This window comes from Dromaius novaehollandiae, chromosome 5 (genome assembly GCF_036370855.1).
Source record: "Dromaius novaehollandiae isolate bDroNov1 chromosome 5, bDroNov1.hap1, whole genome shotgun sequence".
NCBI classification, from domain to species: Eukaryota; Metazoa; Chordata; class Aves; order Casuariiformes; family Dromaiidae; genus Dromaius; species Dromaius novaehollandiae.
Genome location: NC_088102.1, coordinates 58,117,964 through 58,133,599, shown reverse-complemented (window position 1 = coordinate 58,133,599; position 15,636 = coordinate 58,117,964). Strand labels below are relative to the sequence as shown.

General features: G+C 37.0%; 1 protein-coding gene and 1 long non-coding RNA gene across 6 annotated transcripts in view; one reads left to right on the top strand and one right to left on the bottom strand.

The window, feature by feature from the left end:
• The first annotated feature begins 53 nt into the window (after positions 1 to 53).
• Positions 54 to 12,513, top strand: LOC135328510 (uncharacterized). Its single transcript, XR_010389473.1, has 3 exons — positions 54 to 826; positions 2,924 to 3,019; positions 12,323 to 12,513. It is a non-coding gene; the product is annotated as an uncharacterized LOC135328510 (long non-coding RNA).
• Positions 12,514 to 12,661: 148 nt separating this feature from the next.
• Positions 12,662 to 15,636, bottom strand: part of QSER1 (glutamine and serine rich 1) — a 45,562-nt gene continuing 42,587 nt past the window's right edge. For all 5 annotated transcript variants that reach the window (XM_064512912.1, XM_064512913.1, XM_064512909.1 and 2 more), the window contains 2 exons: positions 14,441 to 14,536; positions 12,662 to 13,835 (listed from right to left, as the gene is read on the bottom strand). In XM_064512912.1, coding sequence (XP_064368982.1) covers positions 13,695 to 13,835; positions 14,441 to 14,536 — 237 coding nt within the window. In that variant the 3' untranslated portion in view covers positions 12,662 to 13,694. The remainder of the gene's footprint in view (positions 13,836 to 14,440; positions 14,537 to 15,636) is intronic.

The following is a 15,636-nucleotide window of genomic DNA, read 5'->3' as shown; positions in this document are numbered from 1 at the left end:
TAGTCCGAGGGGGCGGGGCGCCGCCACGCGCCCACCCCATTGGCTGTGCCCGGGGCGCGCGCGGCGGCCGTTGAACGGCCGGGCGCCTCCCGGCGAGGCCGTCGCGGCGGGCAGGGCTGTTCGGCGGGCGCCGCCCCGCCAAGGACCGCAGCGGCGGGTGCGGGGAGCGAGCCCCGGGGGCCGTCCGTCACCCGCCCCGGCGCCGCTTCCGGGCCCGTCCTCCCGCCGGCCCGAGCAGCACCGGCGCCGAGCGGGGAGCGACGCGGGAAGCGTCGTTCACAGGACGGGAGCACCACCACGACTATAAACAGCGGCCGCCCCCGGCGGAAAGGGGCGAAAGCGCAGCGAAAAACGGGTGTGTTTACCAGCGCCACTGCTGTCAGCTGGCTAAACGCGCTGCGGGGCTGCTAAACCGGAGTTGCTTCCTGCCGCCATTCACACGTTACCCTGCCTTCTTAGCAAAAGGACATACCGTGCTGTGAAAGCACAGAATGCAAACATTTTGTCATAGTTACTGTGTAAGGGTAATTAAAAAATCAAACTGGCCAGGTATATTTCTTAAAATTGATCTTGAGAATAGGCCTAAGTGACTGTGGATGAACACGACAGACAATTTATAAAAATGAATGGATGCTCGTGTTACCAGGACATAGCTATGAACAGTCACACGCAGTTGAAACTCTCCTTTGATGCCTTGTATGAACTGTTTATTATAGCAATAGCCATTTTTTTGATTGGAATGAAGGAATAAATCAACTTTCACGGTAATAGAAGCTTTCTTCTACTGTCTGCGGGAAATGGCTGAGAGATCCAACATCATTTTCTGGTACGTATGGCACTTTGATGATACTGACTCGATAATACTGTATTAGGACAATGTAAAATTCATTAGTAGTTTTTGACTGATTGATTTCAGTAGAAGCAGACATGAAGTCAAACTGGTATCCATGATACGCACAAACTTAAAAATATATAATGCTTATAAAAAAACCCCAAACAATATAGATATTACAACTAATGCAAAAATTAATGTTGAGATCGCCCGTTGTTAAAATGTGGTTCTTTTGCAAAACAAAATTCCTTCTGAAACTTTATTTAACACATTCTACAATGAGCACCACACAAGCAAACATAGAGTGCAAGATTTCAGCTGCCCAGCAAAGCTCACGTAAGCCTTCTTTTATTGTTTGTCACACTTTAAGGTAGGGCTTATTGTTTTTTATTATTTGTCATGCACTAAGTTTGTTCATCATCTACAAATGAATAAACAATGGCCTTCACTTCAGACTGCAAAAATTGAGTACAAGGAACTAGATACCATAGGCTTTTGTGGAAAACAATCATTTCTTCACTGGCAGATCAATAAAATATTTAGAACTACATTAACAGTGGAACTTCCTCTTGTTAAGTTTTTCACATATAGAAGTCTTAAGCCTAGAGAAAAAGGAATCTATTTCAACTATAGCCAAATCTTAGCCTTTGAAAATTAAATTTGATACTGCTTTTCAACAATTGGAAGGGAAAGATAGAGATTTCTTTCTTGGAGGGAAGGTGGAAGAGAAAGTGAAAAGAAAAGATAGTTCCGTTGCCACTAAAAACCTAAGCTATTAGGTTCACCATTAAAAATATATAATGCATGGATCAATGTGGATTTCCATGATACATTACTTTACTATTCCCTATTTTGTAAGACCTTGAAGTTGCACCTAGCTATTGCCAAAATATTTAGACAAAATTAACTGCAAGTCAGTAGAAGCCTGAATTCATTTTGGTTTTTAAATAATTTATTTCTGCATAGTTGTTGCAATGAAGCAAGATATTCAATCATTCTGCAGTGGTTCACTGTTATCTTGAGATAATTTAGAACTACAAACATTTTCAGAAAGGAGGTGTACCACCCAAGTAAGAAGAACATTACACACCTTATATCAGAGGACCATTTGTCAAAATTCTGTTCGTGGGGAACAGAGTGAACCTGGGTTGGCACACGGCTAGCTGCGAATCCAGTTATTAACTTTTTATTTTTGTGTATTATTACTGAGTCATCAGCACTCTCCCCTGGATTTCTGTCTTTGCCTCCCTCCACGTTCCACTACAGTGATCACAACACACCAGTTTATCCATCCACTCCACTACCAAGAGGCAAGAAACATTGATAAGCAGGTGACAACCAGTGGCGCACCAGCCAGCTGTTGTACAAACAGTATCTCATATCAAAGGACATTACAAAAAGCTATACATCGTTTAGTAGTTTTACATTAACATTATTATAAAATGCTTTGCTAAAGCACAGACCTAAGTGGGTAAATAAAGTCTGAATTACATGAAATACTTTTACACAATCAACAGAACGAATGCCATCTTGTGCAGTCAATGTGATCGTTCTTAGCTGGTGATTCCTTAGACTGCAGTGGAGAGATCTCAGATGAAAGTACAACATGCAGTATTTGGCGTCACCTTCCACAGCGTTTTCCCCAAATGAACCTTCATAAAGTTGAACATAGGATGCACAAGAGAATGCCAGATAAAAAAATGTAATCATATCATCATACTCCAAATCATTAGGACCAACTTAGCAGCATTCCTATGCACATGGAACAGTATCTTGCTCCAAAAGCAGTTCCACTGAAAGATACAGGACTGCATACAGATGCTGCATTAAGTAAATGCATCAAAATCTGGTACGTGGAATATGACAAAAGAGATTATAAACAGTATCACTAAAGAAAGTCTGATTATATGTAAAGCTTTACTGTTTGCTCTGGATCTAATAATGTGATGTGAAGTTGCACAGAAAAAACAATTGTGTGATTTAGTGCCTAAAATTGATTTTAACAAGCTGTGTGACTGAGTCCTAATTTGTACATTGGAACTTTTAAAGTGAGGAACAGCAAAATAAAAGTCTATTTTCATTCCATTTCAGGTCATCTAGAAATCATACCCTCCTATCGACAACAACAGGATCAAGCGATCTTGAAGAACGTACCAACTCAAGACTCAGAAATTCATGGAAACTTATGTAAGAACCCTAGGGTTTAATTAGAGGATAAAGCAGAAGCACAATATTTGAATTCAACAGCCACAATTTCAGGCATGTCTTTACTGCTCAAGATATGAATAAATTACTCATGGCAATTAAGTGTTTGCTTGAGGATCAAGATGATGATAAAGGATAATGTGGGCTGTCATCTATACTCAGCTGAGTCTTCTCTGATTATGGGGATACAGAGGGCAATACTGAAACTTGTATCGCCAAGTGAAAAACTGATGAATACCTTTATATTAAGTGCTGTCTAGCTTTTTCCATAAGGAGCTTGGAAGTAGGGCAGGCACCCAGTATTTAGATGAGAGAGAACCTGTAATTCCAGGCATTCTGGGCACAAATGAAGGACATACAATTGAACACAAGACTCACTGAGTAAAAAATGACCGTGTGACTGACTCTTTCAATATCGTTATTGAAAAGACAAAAGCTGGAGGAAGCATTGCCTAAAAAGATGGAGGCATATTCACAGAAAATACAGGGTGCTTCTTTTTTAATCTAAGGCAGATCAATGCTTTGTTAAATAATTGGGAAGTATTATGCATTCTTGACAAAACCAAAACCAATTTCTTTACATTTCAGTGTTTTTAGAAAAACATAAAAGACCCCAAATTTGGAGAAAAATTGCTCTAAAAGCAAAGTGTTCGATTTCCCTAATATTTTTCACATTTTTAAGTAAATTAGAAAAAGTTTCTCAGTGAACACTAACAGACCATGATATAAATAGGCATTTTGGCAGAATACTATTGTATTTCTTTTTTTAAGTAAAAAGAATTTAGATTCCACTTCTCTGAAGTTTTAACACAGATTGTGTATTTTAAATGCTAATCTTAAATTTCACAAACAAGTATCAGACTACAAAAGGCTATCTCTTTTCTATACCAGATTTATTTCCTTAGATTTCAAAGGTCTTCCCACAACAATATATACTCCAAAGATTAAGTGTATGTCAACAGAATTTAAATTTAAATTAAATACATATAATGTTTTATTGCCATAATCACAAGGAACTGCTGGACCCAATCTTTATGGCTTTGTTTCTGAAAAAGCATAGCAAATAATACTTACCATAAAAATTCAAAAAAAATTCCAGTTATTTAGAACAGTTACTCTTTTGTATTTTTTACTTAAATATCAACAATGCCTGTATTCATTGCAGTGCTGAAGCTGATGAAAAGAGTACATTTTGAACAGTAACCCTTAAAACGCTGCTCCATTCCATTCACAAATGATCAGACAAATTAAACTTCAAGATACAGTTCACTCTCACATAAAGGTACTCACTTAAGGAAAAAAACAACAGCTTCAGTTACAGGAATTACTGTTTTTAAGCCACAAATATCCTAACATTATCAAAACCCTACTCTTTAATTGCATGAAGATATAAAGCCCTGTATGTGTTGCTTTTTTATACTAAAACTGTCCTATAAAGATCAGGAAGCTTTCTCTCCCACTTTTATTAAACTTTAAAAAACGAATAGCTAATCATACGATATTGGATGGCCAAAGACTATTTGATATGCTAGACATATGAAGGAAGCTGAAAGAATTCACACAGTGAATCTGTCTTGTTGTAAGTAACGTATTCTGCTATTTGTACTAAAGAGCATGAGAGGTTTGCTTGGGGCTGAACTCCACGGGTTAGAGAGGATTAACATTCTCCCTTAGGATGCAGAGCAGGTTGTTCACAAATTCACTGCCCAGTCCCAATATCCTATCTGCATCTGGGGGGGGGGGGGGGGGAAATCATGTTGTAGTAGGTGGGTTACAGTGATGCTATCCTGCAACATTCAGCCCACAATGCCAACCACATCTGCCCCACTGAGATAGGCTCCTTGCAGTTGCACAGCTTAGGCAAGAGTAAGATTTACTCCCAAAGTGCAGACTTCAGGATTTTATAATGATACAAAATCTGTAAGAATTCCACCCTTGCATTTTTGAAGAGACTGGAACAATAAACAAGTTCTTAAGACAGAAGCTTCTGGATGACTGAACGTTTGAATCAACAATGCACGCATTGTTCAGGAGTGAAATCCTTCCATTCCTAGGCTGGAATACCAATGTAACTGCACAATGAAGTCAAGCAGGGCAATTGCAAATTAAGAAAAGGCAGGCAATAAACTGAGTGTGCACTGGGTGTACACTGACCTCCGGTGGAATATGGGTTCACTCTCAGATTAAGAATCCAAGCACAGGGGCTGGAAAGGGAGCAAGTCAAAGCCAGAATTACTTGAGGTGGCTTACTTTAAGGAAGTGTATAGGGGGCCAAGGTTACTAGCAACGCGACACAAAACACAGAGACTGGCTTGTGCATCTCAATTAGTACATTTTAATAAGCTAAAGTAGTAAGGAATTTTGTCTTAAATGAATTTTTCTCTTGCAGAAGTCTTGTGAGACATTCAAGATATGCATATATTTTAAACAGAGTTTGACTACAGTTTGCCTAAACGTGCTCCAGATAGCATGGTCCTAACAGCACTGTTTGGATAGACTCCTCATACAGTAGTAAAGACTCACTGTCATCTATACACTAGAAACCTGCTCAACTAGAATGAGCACTTTCAGAGTACAATCAGACACAAGTAATTGAAATTTAAGAAGTTACTATCTGCCAGCCTAGCAATTACCATTTTTCAGGTGAGCTGTGATAACTGATGGACTGTGAACTCCTGTATAGTGCAACATAAAAACAAACACACTAACTTAAGTTACTGCTGAGAGTGGCTTTAAATCAAGTCACAAAGGATTAGAACAGCTTTAACTGTGGAGGGCCTGCAGTCCAGCAGAGGGAGCAGTGATTTCTAGCTTATACACTGCCAAGCAGTACCTTGCACTGATCTAAGGACAAGTTTCATGACCCTGCTCCCAAAGTAAGCTGCCAGTAGTGGCACAGGCTCAACGGGACAGCAACAGCTGATAGATAAGGGAAAAAAAAAAAGAAAACTTTAAGTGGATTTGCCAAACATAAGTGAATTCCTGATTTTGACCATCTGTTCTGACTTCTTCAAAAAATAGCAACATACCAATTATATCACTATTTACGCTAAATAAATGAATGCAAAGCTTGCATTCTAGAGCACAGTATCAGGCCTGTTGTTTATGTATGCTACATGCATGAATCTATAATTCACCTTTTATATTACCATACAATGTACTGGGGCAACCAAACTCAATAATCACGTTTTGACAGGCCCACATTTTAGGAGGGTAAAATGGCGCTGGAAGCACTGCCCTGCATAGTTTTGTACCCCCCATAAAACTCAACAGAACTAGCAGAGTTCGAGTCATGTAGATGGTAACAATTCTCAGCCAAGCACTTTTATTTTCTTTTACTTCCCTTTTTCCCTTCCAGAGTTGTAACACATGGATTCTCACAGACCATGCAAGTTCTCTCTTCAGCTCCTTCAGTGCAAAGTCCATTGACTCAGATCAAACTGCTTCTCTAGCTAACAAAGTTGCTAGACATTACACTGAAGCAAATAAAAATCATTCACATGCTTTCATCTGTTACAAAAGTTTTAGAGACAGTAATTTCTATGTGCTGGCCAACATCAAAACCTGGGAAGTTTCAAAAACCACCAAAGCTGCTTTACATAGTAAACATATCTAAATCATGATTCTCCAAGAGCTTTGAATAAGTTACCAATTTAACCTAACCACATATTAAAACATTGATTTTTTAGCTTTTTTTCAATTATCATGCCATTTACATTCTGTTGCTGCAGCAAAAACATATAAGAATAATGCACAGACCAATCACACTAGAAGCCACCACAGTTAGGAGGGTGATGCCGAACAAGATGCTTTACTTACAAGCTCTCACCATCACAAGCCCTGGAAGTCTCAGTATGCATGTACTCCCAACAATATAGTGTAAACATGCAAGTAACATTTGTAGAATAAAAAAAGTCAATGGGGACTTAATTTGACAGTAACTTTAACAGAAAACATCTATGCAAAAATAACCACAGCATTTTAAGTTGAACTTTTAAAGATAAGCATAGTAACTGAAGCCAAGAGTGGCCTCTGCTATCTACAACCTTTATCACATGTACAGACTAAGAGAAACAACTAAAATTCTCCTCTGTGCATAAGCATACAAGTGTATCCAAAAGAAGATAAATACTCTGATTTTGAAACTGTTAGAAAAACTAGATGATTAACAGTTAACTGCTTTACATGTTCTACTTGGCCTCAGTCAGTTACAGTATTTTAAAGTGAAAATACTGACTGTATATTGGCTGGAAATTTTACAGTTTAACTGAAATCTACCATTAGCATCATTCCTCACATATTTTCATACTACTCTTCTGCTCAAAAAATGTGCACTTACTTGAATGTTCCACTTTTAATTGCCATTTCAATGTATGCTTACCATATACACATTCATCTGCACCAAAGTGTAACACTTGAATGCACTGGTTAAAATGTTAGCAACTTATTTCCCAATAAATTCCCTTAATTAGGTCAAAGTCTTAGTTTGCACAGTGCTATAGCATTTTTTGGTTTATTGGAGATGATCATAGTTCAAACTCTATACAGAGGGAGAAGTCCGTTCATGCTATGACACAGTCCATACATTTTATTTTTCTAACCCTTCACATGGATGTCTGAAGTAGGATGCAAGTGCTAACCTTTTGAGAATATGTCTGCATTTGCAAAAATAATAAAAATTCCATCTGAGATGATTTACAATATAAATATTTCTTGAAAGGGTTTTTGCTCATCTCGCATTTCTTGGAACAAAATTTGTTGAAACATTGACTATACAATACAGGACAACCTGAGCAGGAACCAGAGTCCAGTAATACACACACTCAAAAATAGCTTACAGTGAGACTCAATGAAAAAACAACTGCTTCCATGCAGAGATATACTGGCATCCATGCTTTTCAAGACTGAAAAAAGCCCTCACTTTTGATAGCAAAACAGAAGACAGAATTAAGACTAGACTGAATTTATCTTGTTGTAAAGCTCATTACGAGTGACAAAATGCAAAACCATCCTCTGGTGGGGCCCGCAACTAAGAATGCCCATCTGCCACTAGATCATGTTGCTAATTTGCCATCATTTTGCAATATGTCTCATGGAGCTATTTCATAACTGGGACCACTCCCACCTCCTACCCCTGCTTATCAAAGAGAAAGCTCCTCTAGCTTTCCAAAGTTGTCTTCCTTTGCTATGTCTCCCACCATTCAACTTCCCACCCCTCTTCTTGCTCAGATTCCTCTTATATTGGCCTTCATATATGTATGAGCAGTCCTACCTCATTCTGGATCTGGTTTTCTTCAAATGAATGGCTTTAACTGCTCTACAGTCCTATCTGTGTGGCACTGCTGCTATTGCTGCATCTCTCTATCTCTTGATATGTTGGCTGGTAAAAATGGATCCTTTTGCCTACTCTTTCCCTGCAGGTAAAAGAATTTCAGCAGCTGCTGTAATGGGGATTAAGGAAAACCCAGTAAAAGCAATACTTATTTTACTTACACACAAAATAGTCCAGTGGAACTTTTAAGAGCAGAAAATGAAGTCATATCCAGGACAAATGACATACAAGGCAGCCCTGTAGGAGTTTTGTTTGCTGTTTCCCCTGACTCACCTTTTACTTCCTCTTCTTTACATATAGCTCATTGTCTGTATTCACCATTGTGCTTTTACAAGAGATCAAATTATAAGAAGTTTTAAGAAAGTTTTCTGTTCTTTATTTCTCTGGAAATGAAACAAAGATTTGTTAGGCTTCTACAAGAGAGGCAAATACCTAAGCACAATAAGTTACTTTGTAAAATATTTACCAAAAGATTACTCGCTGTAGGAGCTGTTCATCTCCTTTAAGAGGCTGTATACTTTCAGCTTCCTGCATTCCATTAAAAAAAAAAAAAGAAAGAAAGAAAGAAAGAATGAACCTTCCTAAATTATAACTCAAACCAAAATGCAGTATTGAAGGTTCAGTTTCCACATTACAATGGGACATTTTCTGTGCTGACTGCTTCCCAAAGTGCTTTTCGGGGAAGACAACACAGTAACTCCATGGGAAAATGGCTAATTTTTTACTCATCTTGGTTTGGGAAGCAGCTCTTATACAGAGGACCACTACAGAAATATTCCAGCTCTCCAGCTTCATCTTTTTCTGCAAGCAACTGGCTCAGAGAAGGGCCAATAATCTTATGGCTAATAATCAAAGAAACGAACGATGTGGGATTTCAGCCCTGTGTGTGTGTGAACAGAATTGATAAAAAAATATCTGGAGTAATTTATTGCAACTGAAAACCCCCTCACCCTTTAGCACCATTTTTCCCATAGGTACATAGGGATATTCTACTTAGAGAACAAAAAAAAAAAAAAAGAAAAGAAAACAACGTATCAAAAAATGCTTGAATCACAGAAGAAGATAGCCTCTCATTTATCGCAATTGTTTGGCTCCTCATTTGTCATATTAATTTAAGAAATGGCAGATACATAGTGAAAATGAGTTCAAGAACATTTAGAGCCATACATGTAAAAAATCAGATAAATATGACATGTTCCTGAATTCATGTGATATAACAAAAAAGAACTAGAACTGTATTTCGTCATATTGAAAGATCAGAAAACATCTAAAAAGCCAATTTTTTCCAACAATCTAGCTTTTCAAGACTTAGTATTTTAATAATAAATCACTGAGCATTATAAGGTTTTTGTTTAAAAAGTGTTTTGACTTTAATGGGTTTAGTTAATAACATCATGAATGGTACAAAACTGTGTCCTTTTTCACATTTCCATACATTGTATAACCACCTGAAAATCTGGACTAAGAATGCATAAAGTGTCTCCTATTAGCCCTAGCCTCATTTTTGCCATACGTAGAGGAGATATGCAGAAAACATGCATTTGTTAACAATGACATGTTAACATTAGCTTAAACAATAAGATATGGCAGAATGTGCATTGTGTAATGCACAGGTATATAACAGGGTAAGAGAGACTAAATGTCAAAATAAGAAATGACTGATGACACACTGACATTTTATGACCATAGTTTTAGCTTTCATGTTTTAAAATTGTTTTAAATAGTAGTAAATATTTAAATAATATTTAAAATATATTTCCCCTATGGAAAGCATTTACTTGGAAGACAGCTTGTAAGATTTGCTTTTTTAAAAAGTAGTATTCCATTTAGACAATATATGAATAAGATACAAGTCACAGAACTTTAGAGACTCTAAACTTCTTAGCCATTTTCAGAGACGGTTTTTCAATCCAATTTTGTCTCTGATTCTTTTCTAGCAAAACTTTGGAAATAGCATCTCAAAGAAAACCTGCCTTTAAGAGAAATACTGTATCTCAATAAAAACAAACCTGATGTAAACAGGGATGCCATATTAAAGGAAAAGATGGTGGAATTAAAAACCAAATCATTCATCATGCAGTTAGTTTCATTAATATCTAATTTGCTAATTCATAGTCTAAGGAGAGTTTTGTTCCTTCCTAGTGCATCTTCTCTTGCAGTCAAATGAGTGCTCAATTTCCACTGTCAGCAGATGTTAAGGGATGAGGACCTCACTGTTACTTCAAGAAAGAAAGAAGACTGAGGTGTGGGTGCAGAATTAATTATCTAAAATGCAACAAAACAAAGCAAAATATTTGTGTAAAAACTAATTTGTACATTGACTTTTTGTCTAAGTTTGCTTCAGTATAAAAATCCTCTTCAATCCCACTAACAATGCTTTATTTTGCTTTATGATCCTTCACATACTTGAGAGTTCCATTTTTTACTCCATCCTAATCTGGTAAACTAGTAAACCAGCCACAATATTTGTAGCCCAAGACAAAGATGACATCTCCATTACAATAATCTTTAATAGTCTGGGGTTACTTTCATTCAAGACAGCTTTTTCCTATCTTTTATAGGCACAGTGGTTGTTTCACTAGCCTTGGGAATGAAAGAGCCAAAAATAAGCCAGGTCGCCTTCTATGGCAGTGCAGAACATCCTGGCCATTTTTTCTTTTTTTAAGGATGGTTGTTGCTAAAATTACCTGCTTTTTTGAAATGAACCAACTACTCCAAAAGCTTCTCAGTTCTTTTTCAGCATCTATGGGCTTGGATTAAAAGAACTAGCTTCCTAAAGCTACTTCTAGATTCAAAAATCTGTAAGAAGCATAAAGTAGCGATATACAAATCATTTCAAAAGAACAGAAACCTCTCTCAATGAGTTACTTCACAAAGTCTGGTGAGTTCTTTACTATATAATCAAGGAGCCAACTTTGTTGCTCCCTCAGTCTGCCTCCTAATCATTTTTAAAACTACAAATCAGGAGCTCCCAAACCGTGTTGTGCATACCGCTGTAATGTGACAACTGAATTCTGCCTGAGCAATTAACACCTCTCATGAATCCACACAGCCAGGAACTACTGCTGCCAACCACCCCAGCCAGTAAGGGAATATACTCAAATTTGGAACGCCCACTAGCAATCAAATAGTACACCAGGCACATTTCTATTATGCCTGCAGTGTGCACAGTCACATTAAAATGATTTTAACTGATCACTATCAATGCTGGTAACTTTGCTGCTTGGGTTCACCACATAAACTTTAGCTCCTACCAGATTTAACACAGAATGACTGAAACAATGGCAACTCTTCTACCCTATTCTACCTTTCTTTTCCCTGTTAAAATGAATTAGCTTCATGATTGTTACAACCTGCTGCACAGTCTTCCTAAATCAAACCCCGTATCACTCCCCTTGATTATAGTAGACATAGCAGCAGCACAAAGTATCTATTAATACGATAGTGAACTCCCTTTTTAAAGGAAAAAGGCTATGAAGAGGCTTTAAAAAAGGCAGGGGCACATACCCATTTCTGTTCATGACTCAGTCTGTTCACTGTAGTCTGTGTACAAATTTTAAAGGAGAATTATTGCTTTTAAAAGATGAAAACCTTTGGAAATATGGTAAACATCCTACAAGGTTCTAAAACTAATCAGCTAAAATTCTGTACATACTTTAATTTTCAAATCTCTATTTGATTACTGAAGAGCAAATCATTTCATTTTCACATCTATTCATTAAACGTTTCAAAGTTCTATAGTCTAATGAATATTTAACAACTAAATACGATCAAAACAGAAAATGGGAAAATAGGTCACATGGCAATGAAGATTATTTCATTTGGCCAATGAATAGTGAACCCTGCTTTCTTGGCTGAAATTAAGGCACTAAGTGGCAGTGAAAGGATAAAGGAATGATTTTTATGTCTACATTATCTGAAAAAAGAATAACATGCCTATTTTTGTTTTTTAGGACCTCAGTAGATTACATCTCCATTCTGAATGACTCAGTAAGGCATTCTGTTGGCAAATTTAAAGAAAATGTTCTCCTGATTAGAGCCCATTACATTCATTGTCTGAGTGTGACTAGTGGCACTACTAACTGTTAACAAACTGGAGGAAAAAAAAAGCTACCAAAAGATGTTTGAAGACTTGAAAGGCACCAAGAAGAGAACAGCTCTGCAACTGCCAGTTCTACAAACAACTATGTAAGCTGTGTTTAACACTGCATATAGTCTATTCAATCATCAATCTTTGTTGACGAAGATAAAGTGTAGTAGCTCCTCATTTAAACTCTCAGTTAATCAAGTGCTAGTTTAGTAAGGAATTTATTTTCACGTATCAGAAAATAATTGCAGTGTCTAACACAACTACACTTAAAGCAAAACTAGTCTAGTATGCATTATTCTGGTTAACACTGAAGCAAACCTGTATAAACAAAAGGGTTACCTCGAGATATATAGTTTACAATATGAAATCAACATATAAATGAATAGGATTTACTGAAAACAATGGAAAGTGTATTACAAAGATACATGAAACAATTTTAACCACAATATTTTCTCTGTGAAAAATACAACTATTAGTGAGATAAAATGTACAATTGAAATTTTTTTTCCAAAAGAAAAAAAACACAGTATAAAGGAAAATATTTTTTTTCTTCAAAACAGGGAAAATAGTTAAGGTCATTGTCTTTCATTACAATATACTTTGACACAAAAAGCAGTCATAGGATTGCACCAACTCCATGTTCAGTCTCCTGAACATGACAATAGTAAAAGGAGTCCATAAAGCATAATGACATTACTGTTTTTTTTTTTATGATGGCAATATATGTATGCAGGAACTGATGTCACTCCAGCTCTGTTCACGAAATGCACAATACTCTAAATTTGGTGGCCAGACATACGTGAAAATTAGTTCACCCCAACGCTGACTTTTTCCTGTTGCTTAGTCAAAGATGGAAAAAATCTGTAGTATTTTAAGTGTTGTTATCTTTTTAGCAATAAAGAAAAAAGTATATGTAGTGCATGCTTTATCATTTGTCAAAAACATTTCTGAAAATAAAACTAAGTTATCCAATAGTTTACAAAATAGAAAATAATTCTTCAGGTTAAAAATGTGGTTAGGTTTATGTTTAGTTCCATCTCCAAAGGACTGATTTCCTTGGCAGCATCACTTTTCCTTAGCAAGAGCCAAGGTACAAAGTTCCATAAAGAGAAATAAAAATGCCTATGAACAAGAACGCAGTCTGGCATTGTAAAAGAAATCAGAGCCTTTCTCTGAGCTTTCTGTTCCCTCAGGTTAGTGCCGTAGAAAAATGTGAGATTTGGGATACATTTTTGTTATGAGCATTTCTGCTGGACACGATTCAAAAGTTCACCAAACTTTTCAAAAAGATCCTCCACCCATTTTATATTTTTCATGCACAGCTGCACAATCTCTTCCTGTCCTAGATCCGCACTCCTTTTCTGAACAGAAGAAATCTATTTAAGAAAGAGAAGAGAGACACACATGCATACACATATACATGTTAGACTGCCAGCATTTCAGAATTTTTGTTTTTATAATATTCTGCAGTTAAATACCACCCTTCTTTGGAAGAAAACCTTTAAGCTCAAAACCCAAACAAACGGCATTTCTTAACAGTGGCTCTTGCCAGAGCTCAACTCTCATGTTTTTGCTATCTAGAATATTTCAACCAGGGGTTTGTACAAAAAAATAAAGGACAGGGCATTCTAAGACACAGTAGATTCTAGAGCCGAGTAGTCATACAAACTGATACAATTTATTTAGTTTATTTTGGATATCAGTGAAGAATGCTTACCTACCCACTGATTCCTCATGGTATGTTGCCCACAAACTCCATAAGCCTCATATTTGAATGTTCTGGGCAGCAGTGCCCATCAAGGACACATCCATGCTCAGCACACACTTTTGTTTGCCATGAGGAATTAATTAAAATACAAGGAGACCACAATCCATACTCATTTACCAAGAAGAAAAGAACAGTCTCTCTATTCAGACTCAATTCCCTCAGTGAATTCCCTTAATGTATGTAAAAATATCTCATAAAGACAGCAATACTTACCTCCTCTTTACATGTCAGATATATGTGATATTTGTAATGATGAAGTGAGTGATACAAAGAATACAGCTGTATTTTTTCTGGATCTACAGTAAATTCCTGCAAAAAGAACAGTTATACGTAAATTCATGTTGCATTCCAAGAAACAGACACGATGGACATCATTCTCTGTAAATATTTTCAACAACTCAGAAATGGAAGTTTCATTCAAGTAATTGCCTTGACATACTTTGGTACAGTTTAAAGTATGTTACATCATAATTATCCCCATCTTTATTTCCCATATAAAATTATGTTATCAAAAATAGCTTTGAAAATTCCTTCAATCCTTTTGAATGCCCTGCAAGTGAAATAAAACACCCTCTTCTCAAGAATTAGTGCAGTCTTATACTACTACCTGATGATCAGCTATTTTCTACCAGGCTGATGGGTGCCACTGGAAAAAAGTAAATACTTTGTGCATTAGAGGAACTGATCTACGCTTACCTAATATTTAAGTTACTTTTTCAAGAAAAGCAAATGTGGGCTATATTCAATGGTCATTTGTCTAGCCAGTATTTATCACTGGGATTTAAAACTACATGAGCCAGTACCTAGCAAATTCTGGTTACAGTGTGCCCTAAAAGTGCTATGGAAATTAACAAAACTTTTACCATGTTACTTTTTAAAATCTTTTTAAAAATTAAGATACATAGCTTAATCCTGTCATTGGAAATAAGGAAAGAAGCAATAAAGAATTAAATTTTAAAAAGCATTATCTAATCTCAGTTTTTACAGTATTAACATTTATTTTTCCATTTTTGATCTAGCAGCTATTGCATCATTTTGTAATAGTCATTTTCCAGCAAGTTTAAGGTGATGTTACTATCACAAGCGAAAAGCGATTTTACCACTATTGCAACGTTTGAGGCAACATGTTGCTGCTTCAGCAGCAGTCCAGGAGGCTGGCTGTTGCTCAGAAACTTGGTCTGAAGCGCACTTCTCGCTCTGGTGACGACAGAAGCAGAATGGGCTCTAACAGACAGGGCGCCGCTGTTTGGCATGCTACAGGAACAGGCGAGAGGCACAGCTGAGGCAGAGCTCACCTCCCCCTTCCAGTCTAACTGCTCCTACCAACCGCTGCACAGGGACAGAGCTATTCTATGGACATACGGCTTCTTCGTCTTCCTGCAAATTTGAGCAGCTGTCACAAAAGACTT